Below are 23,396 nucleotides of genomic sequence, written 5' to 3'. Positions count from 1 at the left end.
CTGAGTTTATACCCCTTAGTTATTTCAAGGCCTGCAAAGCCCAGAATGTTTCTATAGCAGTTTTACTCATGAAGGCAAAGAAATGGAAAGAAGCTCTTACTCAAAATATTAATATTGTGTTTCAACATGAAATAAGAATTTAAATTAATACATTTTCTATTATGAACAATGTGTGATGATCATAGTAAAATGGACTATCAATATTCAACTTTCATTATATAACTTTCATATCTGAGACATTTTGTAGCTAAAAATGGCTTTTAAATGCACACTGCTGTAATCATCGAACCAGCTCAGGCAATCAATATCATATACACAAAATTCACTGCCACTAAATTACCATTTCACTCAGTAACCACTGAAACTCAAGTGTCAAGAAATTTGCATCTCTTGTTTTACTCACACTTGGAAGATAACTCACATATTGGGATGAAAGATTACCTGTGGAGTGTTCAGTTTGATAGAAATAATGGACCTAGGCTTGAAATATAAAGCAAATCATGTTTCAGTTAATTTGCTTTGAGAAACCAAGGAGAGAGAAAGCAACATGGACTAATCACAGCAAGGAAACAGAAAGTTCCTCTTTGTCCCTCCCTCAATTTCATTTTCAGCAAACTAGCATCAGTGAAGTAAAAAACTTAGAAATGCTTCCATTGACTGAAAAGGTATCTGAAAGCTTCATCCTCCTGAGGAAACAGGATAACAGCTAAGCAATTGGGATTGAGTTTCAATTAACTTTTCATGCAACTCAAAGAGACTAAAGAAAACTGTAAACTGCAACTGTCTCTAACCTCCAGATAACACCACCACCCCACCACCAACCCCCACTTCTCACCACCTTTGTAAGTTCTTTCCTTATGTTTTATGTGTGTCTTTGTTGTCAAATTTTATCATATTTTCAGGAAAACTCTACTTCCATTCACTCAAGGAAACCTTGGAGTTAACTCTCCATCACCATAAACTAATGAAAAAACTGGGGTGAGGAAACAAATCATTTTTTCAAAAGCTGTTTCAAAGGGAAAACAACTGTGAAAAAGTTTTCTTGAGTTGCTAAGATTAAATGCTAAAATATCCAAGTTTCATATTTATGTTTTAAGAGGATTAGGAGGAAATAACTAATGAGAAACTAAACAGCGTGTCTTTGGAAGAATTAAAAGTGATAGTTTAGTGCTTAGAGATAGAGTTTGGTTCCAAAAGAAATTAGAAAATAGAAATTACACAACATTTGGCAACTACTGAGAGTTAGAAACGGAGGATGATTAAACATATTTATATTAAAATTGAGTCAGCAGAAATTAGAAAGAGAATTCCAACTAGAAAACAGGAAAAAAGAATTCCAGGAATGGAAAGAAGACAGAGAGAAGGGGCGGAAAGGGAAAATGAAAGAGAATTCATTGTGATAGAGAATGAGAGAGAGATAGAATTTAAATTGAGACAGCTTGAGCTGAGAAGAAAAAGTGAAGGCAGTTCTGCTGAGGCAACTTGATGTAACTCAGAATTAAGTGCTGAAATCTTCAAAACTGCACACTTAATCTCCAAATTTAAGGAAGAGGTAGACTCCTGAATTATCATTTTTGAACGATTAGCACAGCAGTTAAACTGACTAGTCCATTGTTGGAAGTCAAAAAGTGCTTGAGATTACTGCATATCCGCAAGCATCCATGGAGAGAGAGCAAGCTAATGTTTCGATGAGCTCTGAGAAGAGTCACAAAAACTTGAAATGTTAACTTGATCCCTCTCTATGGATGCTGCCTGACCTTCTGTGGTCTCCAGCATTTTTGTCTTCAGTACAGATTACAGCATCTGCAGTAATTTGATCTTAATCCATTGTCGGGCATTGCTATTGTGGAGTAGGTTTATAGGGAAACCTCATGTCGCTTGCTCGGTCTCACTTGAGCAGAATACATAAATGCGATTTTAAGTGCGTACCTATCAATGTCATAAGTATATAGGTAAATATTTCATACCCTCACAAAATGGCATAACCAGAATATGAACACTTTAAGTAGCTACTTTTGACCAAAGGGTTTGGGTATTTGCCTCTGGAAACCAACATGAGTTTAATCACAAGGAGTTCAAAAATGAACTCTACACCCTTTGCAATTCGGATTCATGTTGAGGAATAGAGAATAGCAGGGCCCAGACATGCTGCAATTCTGGCTAGTGCTATACGATCAATAAACTCAGGGAAAACTGGAAATGAAAGGCTTCACAAACTAGAGAGATATATGGGTGAGTTAATTATCTCAGAGACAAGCTGGAGAGAAAAGGGAGACTTGACTGGGAAGACATAACTGTTCCTGTCCATTAAAAGGAAGGAATCAGATGGGAGAAAGGTAGTAACCATTGGAAGTGCTTCCGCTACACGAAAGCTGGCTACGAAGGTGGCAAAGAGGTCAGGAACCAAGAGAGCTTTGGAAGGCCCAAAGGATACAGTTAGACAGCTAAAATTTGAGCTGACCCAGAAGGGGTAACTTGACTTAAACATGGCTGAGGTCAAGTCAGACTTGTCAGAAAAGGCTATGACAGATTTGGAAGGAGTTAAAAGAGCTGGAGCTAGGCCAATAACCAGAGGCCAGAAACAGCCAGTAAAGATGACATAGGATGACAGGTCAGAGCCAATGATCTGGTTAAGAGACATCTTCATGATAAAATTACCAGAGGCCAGTGCATTTCTCAAACAAGGCAGAAGAAAGGTAAAGTGAAGTCTCACTTAGTGGAAGAGCTTTGAGGAGTATAGCATAACCTGAATATCCACCTGATGACTGTAGTGTTTCAGAAAAAGTAGAATATTTCAAAGGAAAACCCACTCCCAAAGCGAAGATAAGAGGGAAGGGTATATACTCCAGAGTAAACACCATTGGTGGAGGACATCTAGGGCATACCATTGGGTTGAACACAGAATTATCCACTGGAAATCCCAAGGACGGAACCAGGTCTAAATCCATTTGAGTTGATGTAAGGCACAGCCTGCAGGTCTAGTTAAAAGCTAAAACTTGGGAATTTAGCACAGCCCAGCAAACAAGTCCAATCAATCAATGCCAAAGCAAGTTTTGATCCCAGGTTAGGACACGGAGATTGAATGTGGAATGTACATGCGTATGTTGTCATCCCAGTTTTATTGGTTCATTCAAGAAATTCTTTCTTGACTGGAACACTCACTGTAAATAAAATTGAGAAGTATAGGCCAAGTTCCATTCTTCATGGTAGGAGATGTTACAATCATAGTAAAAATAGACTACCATTATTCAACTTTGATTCTTTAACTTTCATATCTATGACTATTGTGCAGTCCAAATGGTTTTAGAATACACACTGCTGACCTTAAATGGCTGCTGTGATCAATCGTCACCTCACTGGGTTTTGTGTGCTGTGAATCAAGCCCTGCTAGTCCCAGAGTCATCACAAAATTCAAGGCTTTGAAAAAGAACATGAAGGTTTCCAAGTTTACCTGTATTGTAGACCCAGGTTGACAGAAAACACATTTCAAGTTTCTGTATCTAACAAAAATGACTGATTATTACAAATAATTAGATTCAAACTGCAGGTAAATTGTTATGAACCTTCAGCATTAAACTCTAATCCTCTAATAAACATTCCCTTACACATACACACAGACATAGACATAGAAAATAAACACATGGGTACTATGTGTAGAGGGAAAGACTCAGAAGGCAGCAGAGTGTTTCCTGCGAGGATTCTTATGGTTCTTCTGTTGGTTAGAATGCTGCTTCTCGTCACAGAGTTATAGAAGGCTAAAACACAGAAAATAAGCTCCTTGACTCATTGAGAATGCACCAGCCAAAAACAACCACATAACTATTCTAGTCTCATGTTCCAGGACTTGGTCCATAACATTGTATGTCTTAGCATCACAAGTCTACATCTAAAAACTTTGTAAATGTTATGTGGGTTTCTGCCTGTACTACCTTTACAAGCAGCGAGTTCCAGATTTCCACTACCCTCTGAGTGAAAAAGATTTTCCTCATATCACCTCTAAATCTCCTGCCCTTACCTAAAATCCATGCCCCTTGGCGTGCATTTCCATCAGTTCCCTAAGGTAATGGGACAGGAAAAGTGGTTAAGAAGGCATATGGGATACCTGCCTTTATTAGCAGAGGCATTAAGTTTAAGAGCAGGGAGGTTAAAAGAACTAGGCGCAGGAATAAGCAAGTCAGCCCCTCGAGCATGGTCCACCATTTAATATGATCATGACTGATCTCATTTCGGCCTCAACTCTACCTTCCTGCCTGCTCTCCATAACCTTTTAACCCGTTACTAATTACAAGTGTGTTTATCTCCTCCTTAAATTTACTCAATGTCCTGACTTCCACCATACTCTGGGGTAGTGAATTCCATAGATTCACACTCCTTTGAGAGAAGTAATTTTTTTGCATTTTTTATATCTGCTATCCTTTGTTGTAAATGATAACCTCACACTTCACTCAGAACCACCCTATCCCTGCAACCCTGCATTCTCTATGGCTAGTCCACTAGCCTGCGCATCCCTGGTCACTATCAGCAATTTTTAGCGTGGCCAATCCACCTAACCTGCCCATCTTTGGACTGTGGGAGGAAACTGGAGTACCCGGAGGAGATCCAAGCAGACACAGGGAAAACTTGCAAACTCCACATTGTCACCCAAGGCTGGAATTGAACGCACGTCCATGGCGCAGTGAGGCAGTGGTGCTAACCACTAAGCCACAGTGGCGCCCCAATATCAGACAATTGCATTTAGACACAGCAAACAGAATAATGACAAATTCATAATAGCTAAACTGAAAGCTTGCTCTTTCTCTATCTGTTCTTCACTCAACCTCTTAGATGACAATTCCCAGTGAAAAGCAAAACAAAAAAAATCAATTAACTGACAACTCAATGATATCTACAAATTTTGCTATTTCAGAGAATACAAGTCATCAATTAAACAACCATGTTCTCAGGAAAACCAACATCTCAAGGACTCTAAGGACTTTTAAATTGCATACTTTTGATCTTGAACTGCCCTTTACTGCTTTGTGTTGTTGAATACCATGTTTTATTATTTTTCTCAGGGTTAGTAAACAACGAAATTCCTCTTTTGCACTCAAGAAAACCATGTAATGCCTCCGTAGTTTTGGACTAACGAAGTGCAAATTAATTGAAGTGTAATATCACTGCATGCAAAAAATATTATAAGAATCTTTGTTGCAGCCACCCAAGTCAGTTAAAAAAAGGGAGTCAATTCATCTCCTCACCTGATCATAACAATATGTAAAAGAAGATGGCCATTATATTTATAGATGAACATTGAAATCCTGGCATTGGGTCTGTATTTGACAGGAATTCAGCATTATTGCAACAAACATTATTTGAAATTGTAGAAAGCCTTTAGTTATTCTAATGAAACAGACCATCAAAGATGATTAGTGCTAAGCTTCACAAAATTGAAAAAAAAATTTCTTTGAAAATAAAGACCCAAACGATCAGTTCTGGCAATGGTCACTTTTTCTCATGTTGACAAAATGAGTAATTTTTATCCAATTGAAAGGCTTACATGAAGGGCCAACATTCTAACAACTGAATGACAATGGTACCAAACACAACTAAGCTAAGGGAAATGAAATACTTAAAATTGATGTTTGTGTGATGTCAATCTCAGATTTTAAAACCTTCCTGATTGTAAGAGATGGGAGGGCAGAAAGAGGTGAGGTGTACTCGAGCTGTATGCTGTTGCTTGCAGTAAAACTCTAGCAAGACACATTAATCGTAATATTGTGCACAGGAAAAATACAAATCCATTGGATTAAGGAGTATGTTTTGGATTCCTTTTTAGGATTTGTAAGTTTCCTAGGCTTGTTAATAGGCCATAGCATTATAAAGATCTACAAATACAAAACTTGGCAATGTAGTAGATATCGATGAAGACAGAATGAGAAAATAGGAGTTAAAAGCATATCACATAACTGACCAAGTATTTCCAGGGACTAAAGACTTCAAACTGGATTACATATCAAACTCTACACAATGGGAAATGGAACAGCAGTAGTACTAAGGGCCTCAAATTCTCCCTTTCTGTTGTAGCTGATATACAGAACAGGACATCATTACATAATGAAGGAGAGTAGGGAAAACTTTGATTCAGATCTGTTTTAATCTGCTCACGCATCTGTGTATGTTGAAAAAGAAAGACATAAACAAAGGAAGAAGATTGAAGGTATTCAAGAAAGAAAGACGGACAAAAGGAGGGAGCAGATGAGGACAAAGCAAAGCAAGGGGGAGAAAAGCAAAAGCAAAGGAGAGAGAAGCGAATATGTCAGAATTCAACATATTTGCTCAAAAGAACAAAGAACAAAGAAAATTACAGCACAGGAACAGGCCCTTCGGCCCTCCAAGCCTGCGCCGATCCAGATCCTCTATCTAAACCTGTCGCCTATTTTCCAAGGATTCCCTCTGCTCCCTGTCCATTCATGTATCTGTCTAGATACATCTTAAATGACGCTATCGTGCCTGCCTCTACCACCTCCGCTGGCAACGCGTTCCAGGCACCCACCACCCTCTGTGTAAAGAACTTTCTATGCATATCTCCCTTAAACTTTTCCCCTCTCACCTTGAAATCATGACCCTGAGTAATTGAGTCCCCCACTCTGGGAAAAAGCTTCTTGCTATCCACCCTGTCCATACCTCTCATGATTTTGTAGACCTCAATCAGGACCCCCTCAACCTCCATCTTTCTAATGTAATTAATCCTAATCTACTCAACCTCTCTTCATAGCTAGCACCCTCCATACCAGGCAAAATCTTGGTGAACCTCCTCTGCATCCACATCCTTTTGGTAATGTGGTGACCAGAACTGTATGCAGTATTCCAAATGTGGTCAAACCAAAGTCCTATACAACTGTAACATGACCTGCCAACTCTTGTACTCAATACCCCGTGCGATGAATGAAAGCATGCCGTATGCCTTCTTGACCACTCTATCCACCTGCGTTGCTACCTTCAGGATACAATGGACCTGAACACCCAGATCTCTCTGTGCATCAATTTTCCCCAGGGCTTTTCCATTTACTGTACAGTTCACTCTTGAATTGGATCTTCCAAAATGCATCACCTCACATTTGCCTGGATTGAACTCCATCTGCCATTTCTCCGCTCAACTCTCCAATCTATCTATATTCTGCTGCATTCTCCGACAGTCCCCTTCACTATCTGCTACTCCACAATCTTAGTGTCATCTGCAAACTTGCTAATCAGACCATCTATACCTTCCTCCAGATCATTTATGTATATCACAAACAACAGTGGGCCCAACACGGATCCCTGTGGAACACCACTGGTCACTGTTCTCCATTTTGAGAAACTCCCTTCCACTACAACTCTCTGTCTCCTGTTGCCCAGCCAGTTCTCTATCCATCTAGCATGAAATAATTGTTGCACCCCATCCCATGCCAGGTAAGTTTCTTATACGAAGCTGTGTAAGTTAATAATCAAAATAACTGTTATGATGTTGGTGTAACACACTGCTGAAAGAAGATGGTTTGATTTATAGCACTTAGATTGCAAGATTTCAGAGTCAGAAATTCAGTCATAACAGACAGTATGATAACATTACATCGTTATATGGGTATTCTTTCGTGTCTGCAGGTGAGCAGCATAGATGAGGCACAGCACAGTTTTCCAATGCACAAAGGCCTAAATTTTCCAATATGATACTCCTCAGCACCCTGTGGAACTCCTGTTTTTGCACATGCATGGCACGTAAGCAGGAAGCTGAAACTTCTGATTGTTGCTAAGATGTACTTCTTCAGTTCATAACAGTTCCACCCAAACATTAATTGCCACTTGGCAATCTGTTCAATGCAAGATCTCTGCTAGAGCCAAGCCGAGTATGTGCAAAGGCTTTGGCATAAAATTGTAATAGGCAATTTAAATCAGTCAGCAACATGCATAGCCACTCTGTTGCTGGCTGGAATATTTGGGAATCACACTAACATTGGAGATTTATTGCCCAAAACCCAAATTTTAGAGTTGGATTGCGACACCGAATAACTTCAGAACTTGCACTGACATAACCATCTTGTTTCTAAGTGCAACATTGAAACTCTCTCATCCACTCTTAGATCTATCATGTACTTAAAACCTTTTTTTGACTATAAACTATATTTCCAATGATGATATGGAACACGATGAATCAATGCACAACACTAACATGGCCAAATTACCATTGGATAGTTACTCTGCTCAAACACAACCCAGTGGTGGTCAACATTTCTGCCCCAGGCTACCAAGCTTGGCCTCTACAGAAATGTGGAGTGTACAGCCCCATGAAAACTTCATCTCCATACTTTAGCATCAGAGGGAAGACTAGACATATCTCCTTTTTTACCGCTCTAGTTGCTATGAGGTAAGTATAAATGCCCATCGTGAATGTTAGTGAATAGGCAGTGGACAGTGTTAGCGAACGGATGAATGGGAGAATGGATACAGTGGCAAGGTGGGTGGATGTGTGAAGTAAATGGATAAATGGGTAGGTTAGTTGCGGTAAGTGGGTAGGGTGGCAGATGGGTGAGGTGGCAAGTTAGTATGGTAGCAGGTTGATAAGGTTAAAGAGTGGATAGATGGGTCAAAGGGTAGTCGAGTTGGGACAGGAGAAGTGGTCAGCTCCAGGGTTAGTCAAGTCGGGGACTAGTCAGATTGGATGGAGGCAGTCAGGCAAGATGGTGAGTATTAGGTGGTTGAGGGCATAATCTGTAGTTATCCAGGAAGTAAACTGGGAGCTTTCTGTTAAACTTTGTTACAACTGTCGTCATCTCAGATTCCAAATCAGGATTTGCAGAGGGTCCTAGGGAGCAGGGGAATTGCCTGTTGGAAATTCAAACTTGCTGGATAATTCCCACAGAAGTCAGTGCATCAGGATTTCTGCAGGATCTCAGCATACATCTTGGGTCTTATATCCAGTCTCTGGTAATTCTAAGTCTTGAAAACCTAGGCCATTAGGATGAACTGTAATTTTCAATCTTCAGGCAAATCATCACTTATACAAAGGTAGCTAGTTTAATTTCCTTTCATTCAAGATCAAGCCCATTTTCCTGGCATGTAATGTTGCAACTAACAGAGATTATAGGTTGAACGGTAGGGTCATGACTTTAATATTGAAAATTATATTTCAAGACTGCATCCATGTTGCCTTAAGAAAGTAGGTAGTAAGTTTTGTCAATGAATGCAATCTTCTTGCTGTGACTGACACCACCCATACTTCATGTGCAAATTGAGCAAACTGCGACTGCTAATTCTGCCTAAAGTACCAAAGTGACAATACTCGAAAGGTATAGGTTGTGTGAAGCACTTTCACACATTTTGATGCAATTTGAGAATGACATATACATTTAAATTCTTTACTTCTGGTATCCAGTGTCAGCAACAACCCTGTTTTGATTTCACTGAGAACAATTGTAACACTGTACAAGGTAGTTGGTCACTTGTGACTTTAATTGCACTCTCTTGGGGCAAAATTGTTTGTGTGTTTCAAGACCACACTGTAATGGAAATGAAGCAATCTATGTCCTTCCAGAGAGAAGGAACAATGTCTCCCACAATGTTTTGTCAGCTACCACTGAAACAGATGACTGGAAACTCTGTAGCTCCAGCAATGTCAGGTGGAGTTGTCATCTCTGGAATGACAGGTCTTCTTGTAATGCCAAGGAAGTCCCAAAGGAGATTCCCTATTGCCCCCACTCACTCTCCTGGCAGAAACTAACTAAGCCATTGGGTTTTCTGCACTGTGTGGCATCCTCCCAGCTGCAGGTAAAATACAAGCAGCTATGCATTGAGATCCTTACCAAGCCATCAATTGGCTACTTAACAGCCTCAGTAGGCCGCCTTTAGAATATCAGGCAGGTCAGGGGCAGATGGGCTGGGTTTTAGAAGGCCCATCCCCACCTTTGAAACCTGTCAGTGCAGGGGTGTAAAATCCAACACATTATTTACTTCTGATGGTTAGCAGCATTGCAAATTTAATGCTGCTTACTGGGCTGATTTTCACCCAGAAACTATTGTTTTAAAGTCAATGTCCAACTGTCATAAACAGTTGCTCTGGTCTCTGAATATTCTTTATGGTGAAGATGGGGTAAATTCTTAATTTAGTTAAAAGAGGAAACCGTATCTTACTTTACAGTCACTTGCACTGAAAACAGTTTTGCAATGTAAATGTCAATAAGTATTAGGGTGCAGTTGTGCATAGCAAGCATACTAATTTACCATGGTCAGATAATTTGAGTATACTCCATCATTTATGAAAAAACCTAAATTCTCAACACTCCATCAAATACATAGCATTAATGAGTAATGTGCTCATACCCGAAATAAAAAGCATTAAGAAATACTCAAGTGCACAGATTTATTGAGCTCTAACATCACAAGATTTGTTTATGAATCTCAGTAAAATTCCAATACCAGTGCTCCTCAATTAATGCTTTATCATTTTTTGAGTACAGAATTTTATTTGTGTTCCCACAATGTCGTAGATCAGTCAATTCATATAAAGTTCCTCTCCATAGATGTTATAGAGGTGTTATTCTTGGTGATGCATTAAAGCAATGCGCACCTGAAGCTGATCAAACTAGAGGCCTGAATATCAAGTCCTACCTGATCCAGATGTATGTATCAACATTTCTGAACAGGTTGATTAGAAAATATCTATCAGCACAATCAAGGGCTCTTGTGGGTACTGTGGAAGTGTCCTAACCTTTGAGTCAGGTTCCGGCTGCTCCAGAGGTATGTCATAACACATTAAAAATATCCACCAGCTTGATCAGATAGGTCTCTCATTGCAGGAGATTAATTCCAAACCTTTATCATCATTACCATTGGGCATTTTGAAACAAAACATGACCACCTTGAATTGCTGCATTTTGGAATTCTGAATGTGTAACATTAAAAGTCTCAGTTAAAGTCTATCCCACAATCAAGAATGTTTTCAATTTGACAGTTGACAGCAGTAAATGAGAATAAACTACCAACCACAATCTACTGTCAAAATAATACAAAGACTTTCAAAGATGTGATGACGCTTTGCAAAAATGCCATTTCACTGGACAACTCACCATTGAAATGCTTTGTTCAGCATGATGTTTCTGTATTTACATGGTACTCACAAACTTAGTCAACTTTGTACTAGAGCACAAGTACCCCAAGTTCACATCACTATAAGCATTTCAATACATTGTCAATACATCAGCAAAGAATTCTAATGCATATTCTGTGCAGCACCAGATGCCTCTCATTTCTACTTTTAAACATACGTGAGCAGATGCTGGAGGCTGCTCCCCACTTTTCTCTAGAATAATAGTGAAAGTTATTAGATTCATGGTTATTCCCAATGCAAACCCAAGCCAAAATACTGTAGAACTGTGATCAACAAATTTTAATAGGCAATGAGGTATTATTTTCAGCTCAAACGGTAATCAATTATACCATGAAAATTCTTTTTGCAATGCTGAAATGTGGCACCATCAGCTCAATTTTCACTTTTTGGACACGAAACACAAACCAGGACCATTTCTCATTCTTTAACCATCCCTGGGGCCACCAGTTACTTTTTGGTACTTTGATCAGGGCATCCTGTTGATTGGCATGGAGACAGGTTCACAGCCACTCAAAGCTGGGCAGCCAGTCTGAGACCTTCCAGCTTCAGAGGAGTAACTATTGCAATAAATGGTAAATAACAAGGTGGGCTCTTCAACATCAAGAAGGTGCCATTTCAGTCACTTCTCCAAAAAGGTAATAACAGAATATGCAGAGTGGCCATTAATTTGGGGGGCAGCCCTTCCACAGGTGGTCTTTGGATGTAACCTTTTCTAAGCAGGTTGAGGAGAACTGCGCACCTCCTAGAGTGCTGGTACCCTGGCCTGCAATTGGGTTCCTGGTCAGTGGTATTTGCAAAGGAAAATCCCAGATGGTCTCCATTACCTACTCTTAATAAGGCTCTTAACATGTCTAACTGACTGCTCCCCTTGTGATAGAAGGTGGTATTACTAGGCCCAAACCTACCTATTTACAAAATGGGTGATACTGGGAATAGGGTCAGGAAAGCAGCAAACTGATCTGTGCTTGTATTTTAAGACTCCATCTACTTCTATTTCCAACCTCATTGAGACCTGATTATCCTGCTCAATTAACTTCCAATTCTGTCCAATTTCAGCTATGGCACTAATAGGAAGCTAGCACCTGTGTGCTTGGTACAACGGAAACAACTACCTTGCAAGCATGGGCACACTATGAATTGAAGAACCCAACATAAAATATTTTACATTACACAGAAGATGCTGAAATAACTTCACAAAGGCCAGTATCCTGTTACCTAGTAACCCTTTAGTTACACATGGAGAGTCCTTGACACTGATCCCGCTTCCTCAGAACCAGCTCTCAGAGTGAAAAAAACCTCTGACACTCCTGTTTATATCTGTCAGCCATGGCCTCCTGATTAGATCAGATTAATAGCCCCAATCAGGGAACTCATATTCTGTGAGGTCCACCTGGCTGACCCCATTACAGACATGTGCATCCATTTGGGGATTGAGTTTAACTGCATTTAATTTTTTAAATAAAATTTTGGGATCCCAGTCTAAGAAACAGAACAGAAACCTATCATTAACATTTCTCATGTAACATGCCTGTAATCACAACTCCCAAACCTCAGGTTCTAATCCCAACCATAAAATAATTTCAATTTACTTGAATTGGGCAATTTGATAATAATTAAAATGGGATATTTAGGCCATTGTCTCTTTTACTGCTTCAATAACAATTTATATACTGCACTACTCATTTAAACTATTGAAGAATTATTGTCTTTCAGTTTGAAACATTGTTGAAAATTCTTACCCCCATGTGGCAAGTGGATGTTCCACAGATGATAGCTAGCCTTGATGTAATTGGCTTGTTTTCACATGGCAAGTTGGAACCTTTTACATCTGCCCCAATCACACCTGGGAAAAATAAACACACTTCTTGAGAAAGAAATACCTGGTAATTGGATTTAATTCCCCAAACTCTGCTAAACTTGCATTACTGTATGAAGAACTACATGGTGTTGCATGTTACCACAAACATTGGAGGCAGACATTCATGCCACAGTACAAGATAATTTGTGTCCACAATAACAGCAGTAGATTGGATTCCTATTATTGCAGCTAAGTTTTATTTGAGTATCCTAGAATCTGAGAATCATCACATTTGACAATAAAGTTGACTCTAAGTTGAAGCCTGTAATGCCTCGGTTGCTAACCTAGTTTCCTATCATCAAAGCAGGCAAATTACAATGTTATAGCATTTGTAACTTTCCTGCATCTTCACTTAATCATTATTACCGTGGTTGGTATTTCATGGGCTGACTGTTTGCTGTTGTATTGGCCAGACAGTAAGGTGTTACCCTGTCTTGGAGGATAATGGGAGCTCCAACATAATCATACATAATTAATCATCAGGCATCATTTTTACCTTTTGAATCTGTGAAACGTGATATAATAAAAGCGTAAAAGAATTTAGTAGTCATCAAATTGAAGTATTGTCATACAATTAAGACCTAAATGGAATAAGTGATTTCAAATTTATGGCATTCTCAGCAAGGATGTCAAAAAATCTTGATGTTAATTTTGAGCACAGACTGGTTCTCGAAAAGGAGAATGATTTTTCTTTATTCACAGCAAGGGAAGAATCATCAACATCTACCAATGAGAAAATTAAACATTTGATGGATTTTTCAAGATTTCAGAGATCTCTACATATTGTAATATATTGCCCTGTTTATAATTTAAGTCTGGGGAAATAAAGCTGTGGATGGATGTACTGGCTTACTGCCATTGGCCCTTAAAAACGGTATTAAGTGTAGAATAAATGCATACTTAAGGATCTCACCCCCTTGCTACTAATATTGACTCAGAGGTTGATGGTAATCTTGATCCTGGTGAAGGCCCACTGCTGTAGTTAAATTCCTCATTGGCATTGATATTAGCAGATCTTTCCAAAAGTAGATGATGCAAAACTCTTGCTGGTTTTCCAGCTGTGGGCATAATTCATATCAACAATATTAAATTCCACTCACAAAGTACAAGGTTCTAGGCTGCCCAGACCATGTACTGGATGGAAAACATGAATAAAGTGCTTTCTGAGACTGTGTGGAGATGGGCTTAATAGGGGAGATAAGTTCCATTTGGGCGAAGGTGGGTTTTCTCATGTGATTACTTTCTTCTCAGTGAATTAGATTGTATGCACAGGTGAAAACCCAAATCTTATGGACAGGCAGACAGCAAGCTCTGTTACTGCCAGGATTTTCCAAGCTTCAACATTTGGACACTGTACTTAAAAGGCACAAATTACCATCAAGTTATGCACCACTATCTACTCAAAGTTTCATACACCTAATGAGTGTGAGTTAGCATTGTAATATTACTTCTGCACAGGACCATCACACACAAGATTGGGTGCCAGGCAACTCCATTAGAAGTTTCATGTGCAATCAATGCATGTCATTCCACTTCATTAACAGTGCGCGTTCAATTCCTGCATCAGCTGAGTTTATCATTACCATGAAGGTCCTGCCTTATCAACTGTACCCTCTGCATGATGTGTACTGACCTAAAGGTTAAACCATCTTGTCTCTCTCTAATGAGAGAATGGGATTATAGTTACCTTCCCTCACTAGGATAGAAATTAACCTGCTTAAACCTCCACCCCGAATTCAATTGGAGGGGGAGAAAAACAAAATGTATTTAGTTAGGATAATCTGCAGAATATATCTTTACTGGTTGATCATTCTGTTTGTACACAAACCTAGGTGGCTGTCGAAATAGCCAAATTTTGTTTTGCATTCTGTTAGTGGAAAATTAAGCATAGAATGGTTACAGTACAGGAGATGACCAGCTGGCCTTTTAAAAGGGCCAATTCACTAGTGTTACTCCTCTGCCTCTTCCCCATAGCCTTGTTCATTTTTCAGATAAGTCGTATTTGACCCTGCCTCCATCAAATTCCCTGGTAGTGCAAAAATATTTGTTGCCTGAGAAAGTGTATTATTGTCTCACCATTGCTTCTTTTCATAATTACCAATACATTGTACCCTCTAGTCCTCGATCATGTTTGAATAATCTACCAAATCTTCTCTCGACCTTCTCTTAGGAGAGCAGTCCCAACATCTCCAAACTTTCTCCATAACTTAAGTGCCTCATGGCTTCAATCATTCATGTGAAGGTTTTCTGCATCCTCTCCAGTCCTTTTACATTCTTCCTAAAGTGTGATGCACAGAACTAGATACAAAGCTTCAATAAAGCCAAACTTGGGTACGGTACAATTTTTTTGGGTCTTTTTACTCTTACACCCCGTGAAGCAATGTATCATTTATTTTTTACATTCTCTCTGCAATTTTTCTACCAGAATGAATAACTTCACACTTCTCTGCATTAAATTTCATTTCCCACTTGTACCCTTTGACCAACCTGTCTATGCCTTTTAGAAATTCTACACTATTTTCCTTAAGGTTCTCAATACTTCCCAAGTTTTGTATCATCCGCAAATTTTCAAATTCTGTTGTGTACACCAAGGTCCATGTCAATAATATTTCTCACAACAAGGGTCCTAAGATCTATCATTAAGGAACTGTATTCTAAGTCTTTCTCTGAACTGAGAAACAACCATTCACCACAACTCTTTGTTTCCTGTCACTCAGTTAATTTTGTATCCTAATTGCTACAATTTCTTTTATTCCCTAATTTCTAACTTTATTCACAAGTCTCTGCAATATTTATCAAATGGCTTTTGGAAATCCATGTAAACCAAATAAATGGCATTGCCCTCATAAAGACTCTCCATTGCCTTATCAACAAAAAAACTCATGCTGGTTGATTAAACATGACTTGCAGTCAAGAAATTACTGCCGGTTTTCTGAAATTAACTTGTATTTGTCCAACTACTAATTTTGTCCCATGGAATCATTTCTTAAAGTTTTGCAAACACTGAGGTTACACTGACTGGCTTGTAGTTGCTGTTCTTATATTTACACTCTTTTTTGAACAAGCTTTGGACATTTGCAATTCTTCATTCCTTTGGCACCAATTCTGACTTAAGTAAGATTGCAAAAATATGGCCAGTGTCTCTGCAGTTTCCAATCTCACTTCCTTCAGTATCCTTAGATGCATCACATTCAGACCTTTGGTCTAATCAACTTGAACTATAAACAGCTTATCCAAGAACTCCACTCAATCAATTTTTAAACCCTTCAAGAGTCTGGCCTACCTGTTCTTTTGCTACTATCTGGACAACATTTCTTTCTTGGCAAAGACAGATGCAAGGTATTAATTTAGTAGTTTAGCAATGCCCACTCCCTCCATGCATAATCCCCTTTTTACTCTCTAATCAGTCTGAAGGTGCATGATGAACTTCTAAGAATCTGAAAACTGTGGAGATGCGTCTGGCGCTTATTACTGCCCTTTTTGTTTGAACTGAATCATGTTTGGTTGTTCTCTTCCTGCTGAATGAGAATCTTTGTAAGTTTTTAAAAAAATGGTGTGAATTGCACATGTTTGCAATTTCTCATAACGTACCTGGTAAATAGTGCTGTCAACAACTATTTTCCCTGAACCCCACCCTCACCTAAAGAAGAATCATTGGAAATCTTTGCGTTTGAAATACTCTTAATTAAAACTGTATTGATCATGTCTGCATCTTATTTATTACCTTAATTTATTTAATAATTTTTTTCCTTGCTCTGTTCTGTTTGGTGCTTTTTTATTTTTGATTTTCCATTTCTTTTGAACCAATTTCTATTTGTTTTACAAGGCTTCAAGCTCATTTAAGCACACCAAGATATGAGAAGAGGAGTTTGTCATCTGTCGAAGTGTGGAATGTTCTTCTCAGGCAAATTGTCACAGCATATCTCTTGTACAGCATGACCTGCCAGGCATCTCTCCATAGGCATCACCTTTTTCCAAAAATCTCACTAAGGGTAATTCCTAAAGGAAAATCCATTGATCTCATAAAGTCAGTTGGACAGAATTTTTTAAAAAATACATAATTGGCACAAATGCTCCTGAGATTCTAAACAGCAAGGGAAAACTATCAAAATAAAATGATGGAAAAAAGTTGATAAAACACATTTAGCTGTATATATATTCATAGCCACCTAAATATTAACCAATGCCCAGTAAGCCTAAATGTTGATTTTCAAAAGGGTATTCTTTAATTCTGATTTATTTCTGATGAAGACCAGAAAATAGATAGTGCCACATAGTAACAAAAGTGTGTAGTAACAAGTTAATATTTAAATGAAACCTCCAGTAAAACGCATCAAACATTACACTCAGCATGGTTACTTACTTGTGGCTCTTTTTTTGTTATAAGCCACCTGGTCTATGTTTAATGATACATAGTTAGAATCGGAAAATTCTGGCTTGTGTTTCCATTAAAAATTGTTAAGTGTTACATATCAACTACACAATGCATCTCTCTGAAGATTAAAGGCCTCAGGTTATGAATTCACTTGTTGTAGAAACATGCCTACTACTATCAAACAGTCTATCAATGTTTCATCCTCTCATTATACAAGTGATGTTAATATTAATGAAATGTTTCGGGGTATTCTGTTTATTTGTAATTTTGCAAAATTACCAAAATGCAAAATAAAAAGTAGTCATATGGTTACCAGTTATTCCAAGTAAGAACCTACTTGTGGGCAGGCAGCGTCATTGGGTACAAATCATTACTGGCAGTGCAACTTCACACATGACCGATGTTGTGGGAGGATTATCTGTCTTTATGATAAATGGCAAAAGTACATACATGACACACAAGGACTTTCCCAAGCTGATCTACTGACAGCCAACTAAATCAACAACCCTACAACCAGCAGGTTCATCCACTTACATGCAGAACTTCACTGAAATAGCAACTCAACACAAATAAATGCTAGCTTTGAAATGAACAAAAGCATTACAGTCCAGACTTTTCACTTGCCTGTTCTGCTAGTGAATTTGCAGTGTGGCAGAAATTGTACTAGCCATAACATTGTGCTCTGACTCCAATCTTTTGCATAGAAAGTCAATTACTTAATGTTTCTGGCCTTGAATGGAAGGATGGCTCTAAGGGATGCAGAAACTAGCATCTAAGGACTGCTGTGGTGCGCTGGGTCAAGTTTCTTTTTTACTTTAGAAAATACTTTATCTTATATATAATTTTATTTTTTAAAGGGAATCTAAGTGCGAAGACTTTGCCAAAAAATCAATTAAGTGTCAATTTTTGGGATTTCATGGAGGATTTCTCTCTGAGCTCAAGTGAGTTATTTCTCTTAATTCTCTGCTGCTCACCTCCATATCTACACACTATGCCTCTATGGTGCGCATGCCTCCAAACGCTCAGCAGCAGAAGTACTTCTTACTGCAGGACCTTTAGAATTTCTACTGCTACTTAAAGCCCAGCTGTGTAGCAAATCAATTGCTGCCAGCCAAAAGTAGCCTTTCATAGTACACACAGGGGGAGTGAAATTTAAAAAAAAAAGTTTATGAGGCCATATATGCGGCAAGGATGACATTTCATTGAAAGAAAAGCTTACATTCATGAACGTATTGATACTTTACATAATCAACTGTCATTGCAACTGTAGCTACAAGAATCAAACAATTCATATCCAGAGAATCAGTCCATATTAGAACCCTGTCTTCTTCTAATAGCATAACATTTTGTCAGTGTTCATTGAGGGAGAATCACAGGTTGGAAAGCCTTTAACCAGTTGATAATGTTATACTGAGCAACAGAAAAAGCGAAGAAAAACAAAACCTAAAAAAAAACTGTATTCGCTTCTGAAAATGAACAGCGGCTGTTTGCCTTTTGAACAGCAACAAATTTACAGTCAATGGATGATCATTTCCTCCAATTCAGATTTATTGGAAGTGAGTGACAATTAAGTTCTGTCCAGTTTGTTGTGCTCAATGCTGCACCGCTTTATCATGCTGAAGGTGATGTTCCTCCAGCTCAATATCTTCATCTTCCTCCTCAGAAGACTGCTGCTGCTCTCCCAGCTTGTCAGCTTCCATCAACTCACCTATATGCAGAGCACAGCATGCAAGGATTATGTGGTATATTCTGCCTAGAGAGTATTGCAAGGCACTGAATACTGTTTCAAACAGCGAACCCTCATTATTAGGTGGTCTAACATCTGCTCAACAATAGCTGAAGAATGGGTTGAATTGTATCTATGCTCACTCAGACAAGGGGTTGTAAAATGGCAGCCATAGCCATTGTTGCAGAGGGAAGCCCTTGCCTACGATCAACGATCCTTGTAAGGCATTTGACTCTTGAAGTGAAGCAGGATTCTAAGCAACCTTAAGGATACAGGTATCATTACCATTTCCAGGGTACCTGGCACAGACCACTGAAATGTGGTGCTGATGATCACAGATTGTACATTGATGGAATGGAACTCTTTTCTGTTGGGGAGATCAGCCATGTATGATGTAGTGCACTCAATGGAACATGTGCACCCTCTATAATGCTCTACACCTGGAGGAAGCCAGCTATGTTGGCAAAACCTCCTGCCTGGGCTGTAGAACTAACCTAGTCATGAGGAAACAAGATGAAGCAGTATAATCTCTCACAAATTGCATCCAGAAACAGCCTTCATGCATTTTTGTGTGAAGGATTCAGAGATGCCATACAAGCCCCCACTGGATCCTTAGAAACAGCCTGTTGCATAGAAATGAAGCGCAGCAGTCACCTTGGTGGCCATCATGATAGGACTGTCACACACTCCTTCAGTTCACAAGTCTCAATCTATCATACAACACAGTGTGTTAATGGAAATGAAAAATAGCAACACAGTGTGTTAAGTTGTCCAAGGACCACTGCTCCCTCTAATATCTTTTCTCAGTGTGCAGACTTCTGTGGTCCATATGCAGCATCAGTTTCCCAAAGCAGAAGTCAATGGGTCAGCACTCCAATCATTATGCATGGATCTTTGGAGTAGCAATGTGGTTGCGCAGCTTGGAGGGAACATTACCCAAGACATCCTCATCTACGGTGGCAATATACTTCAATACAGGGTGGAGCTAGAGGAACAAAGCATGTCAAGCAGCATTAGAGGAGCATGAAAGTCGACATTTCGGGATTACACTTTTCATTAGGACTGAATAAGATATATCATTCAGACATATGCAGCACAACCATGTTGCACAAACACAGCAAGAGATTCTCTTTACACAGCCTATCAGACCTTAGATTGTCTTTGTGAATTGTGGCCCACTGGTGACACTTTAAAAGATGCCTGTGAATAGTTCTGCTTCACTGAGATGACAATGATCAATTTGTAATACTCAATGATATTGCCAAGATTGCTTGTGCCTAGAATTTGCACCCAACATAGTGGAGACAGCATGAATTTCACATACGGCATTCTGTGATTACAGATGTCTTTAACTGTACTGTGTAGGTGCCTAATTAATACAATTTCCCCTTCACGTCACTCTCAAGAAGAGCTTATATTATCAGGTAGAAAAGTACTTACTCTACTCATGGTGGTGGCAGCTATTTTTCACTTCCATTGCACATTTGTGATTAAGATGGCAATGTGGGCTGTGCTTCACAGAGTGAGTCACAGGTTCAATCTTTTTTATCTAGGTGGCCTCTCAATCCTACATTTTCCTTTTTTCCATGTACTCCTTGTTGATCCCAATAGTTCTGAGTTTCCTCACATTCCCACCTAATTCTTTCATTTAAGTCTTCATCCTCTGAGCCCTGGGCACAGCTTAGCCTTGCTGACGATCATGGTGTACTGTCTTCTCTTCAAAGCCAGGATGGTGGTGACTGTTAATAACAAACCCATCCAACAGTAACTCATATCTTCCAATGTACTGCTGTCTCCCATATTAAGGTTGAGTTGCTCCCATTCACAAATATTGACCTCTCTTCATCCCAGCACGCTGTCTCCATTCCCCATAATTTACCTTCCCGTCTTTATCACAGATGTGGTCCCTTATAACACGCCTTGAATTTGAGTGAACAGACATGCAGGACTGACTGTGGCTGACACCCCTGACTGACATGTAAGAATAACTCTGACTGATGAGTGACTCTGATTGAATTTTGTGCAGAATGACTTGCGACTAATCTTCAGAGTGATTGCACTAGACCTATAGCACTGACCGTGGCCCCTTCCCTGATTTGTAATGATCCAGAGTCCTTGATCCTAATCACCCCAAGTGGCCAATTGACTGCACTGAGATTGACTAACTCTAGCAGGATCCCCTGATTGATGGCAGTTCCCCTTGGCTTGACTGTACAGTGCTTCCCTCAGATTTTGAGACGTAGTAATTTGGATGAAGCACATACAGGGTGGTTGCCAAGCAAGCTGCTGGCACATGCTGTAGGCATAACATGGATACAGCATAGTGCCATGCAGCAACATTTCCACTCTCTTTACTAATCACTGCTGACACTGAAGAGAGGGATTGGGATAATTCTGCCCTCAGTGTCTGTATTCTTGTCATTCAAAAAGTATTTCAAGATGCCTACTTGTATGCAACCATACTGCATGATCTTTACACCTCCTCTTATCATTTGTTTCCTATGTTTAGATGTTGATTAATTTACTAAACAGTTATCCCTCTGTACTTTGACCAGATGGTATTATTCAGGAGTAAGCCTTAACACAGGGCACAGAACTATTATTCAATGTCAACATACTTACATTTTATGAGAATTTACTGGAGTTATCCAGATTAAGAACCCTGGAAAAATTTTGCCTTCCCAATCTAACTACATTGGTGTTAACTGTTGTACTCCCTCCTGCCTGCCAACTTAATACTGTTCAATTTATACCAGTTAGCACCTGTGACCTTTGATTGAGATGGGGTTAACCAGGGTGTGGAGGTGTGCACCATGGTCAGTCTGTCCTTATTCTAAGGCTCAGTTCGATGATACTATGGCTTTAAGAGGCGTATTTTGTCCTTTTTTTATGAAGTTGAGATTGACATGATGAACAATCTGTTGAAAGTAAATAGAGTAAACTGCTTCTGAGACCTTGGGTTTTTTTGAAGTTGGAACAACAGAAACAGCCTGAATGGGTGGGGTCAAGCACCCACAGAACCATGATTTTTAGTTTTAGCTTTCTGAAGTTGCTGGAGTCTTGAAGCTTGATGTGGAGGCTCTTATTCCTCTCTCTGTTACAGCTAAATGCTGAGGTTCTCTTTCTGCTGCTAGAATTGCATGTGAGACAATATAGTTTACCAAATTCGCCTTTGCCAAAGGTATGGGATATTACTATAGTGGAACCATTAGTTAGTAGGAGTTTATATATATATATATATATATAATTTTGCTAAGCATTTCGATACAGTTGCAGTTAATCCAATTCTTCTCTTTTATTTTTATTTTGTCTGTATTTTAACAGTAGTGCAAAAATAAAGTGTGTTTTGCTTAAAGTCGAGTAGTTTGACCAATCGTATTGCAACTGGAATGCAATGCCTTACACTTAGCTATAAAATAAGAAAAAGTTAGGGTCTCGATTATCTGCATACATTTTGAGGAGGTTTGGTCGAGTCCATAACACTCAGTTTATCCCTTTCGCCGATAGTATAGAAGTGGTTGGTTATCCTTAGCTGCTGTACTCTACCAGTAATCTGGATGTGGTCAAGGTAAAGTAATTCCAATTCTTTATTTACATTTATTTTGTGCAAATACATTCTTAACATCTCATGAAGAATACTGCTTCTCTAATAACATCCATCTCAGACTTCCTCTCCGAGTGTTACCTGTGCGTCATGATTGCATGATCTGTTACATCATACAAATACATAAACAAGGGCTGTTCAGTCATTCGGCATCTTATGCCTGTGCTGCCACTTAATAAGATAATGTCATGATTCTAACCACAAGTCCACATTCTCACCTATCTCTGATAACCTTTCACCCCCCCAGTTACCAAGAACCTGTCCAGCTCTGCCTTAAAAGTATTGAAAGGCTCTGCTTCTATTGCCTTTTCAGGAAGAGGGTTCCACAAACTCATGATCCACTGTGAGAAAAAAAGTTGCACTTCATCTCGGTTTTAAGTGGACAACTCTTTATTTTTAAACAGTAACATCATCTACAGAAGCCTGAACACACGCATGAGCAGGTTCAGGAACAGCTTCTTTCTGGCCGTTATTAGACTGTTGAATTGACTCTAGCCTCAAATAATGTAGTCTGCAATGTAACCTAAATGCCTCTAAGTCTTTTTGATGTATACATCCTTTGCTGGCTGTGATCCGCCTCTACCACTCATAAACATAGCTTTTCACTATATTTCAGTACACATGACAATCAATCTATCAATCAATCAGCTCTAGATTCTTCCAATAAACATCCTCTTTACATCCATTCTTTGAAGATCCCTCAAGATCGTA

The 23,396-nt window shown here is 39.1% G+C and overlaps 1 protein-coding gene across 2 annotated transcripts in view; it reads right to left on the bottom strand.

The window, feature by feature from the left end:
• The window catches only part of fggy (FGGY carbohydrate kinase domain containing), a 310,186-nt gene that overhangs the window by 103,966 nt on the left and 182,824 nt on the right, over positions 1-23,396 (bottom strand). For both annotated transcript variants that reach the window (XM_048601899.1, XM_048601900.1), the window contains one exon: positions 12,862-12,965. In XM_048601899.1, the coding sequence (XP_048457856.1) occupies positions 12,862-12,965 (104 nt within the window). The remainder of the gene's footprint in view (positions 1-12,861; positions 12,966-23,396) is intronic.

The sequence above is a fragment of the Rhincodon typus genome, chromosome 10 (assembly GCF_021869965.1).
Source record: "Rhincodon typus isolate 14 chromosome 10, sRhiTyp1.1, whole genome shotgun sequence".
Taxonomy (NCBI): domain Eukaryota; kingdom Metazoa; phylum Chordata; class Chondrichthyes; order Orectolobiformes; family Rhincodontidae; genus Rhincodon; species Rhincodon typus.
Note: the sequence above shows the minus strand (reverse complement) of the source record. Positions and strands in the feature narration are given on the sequence as shown.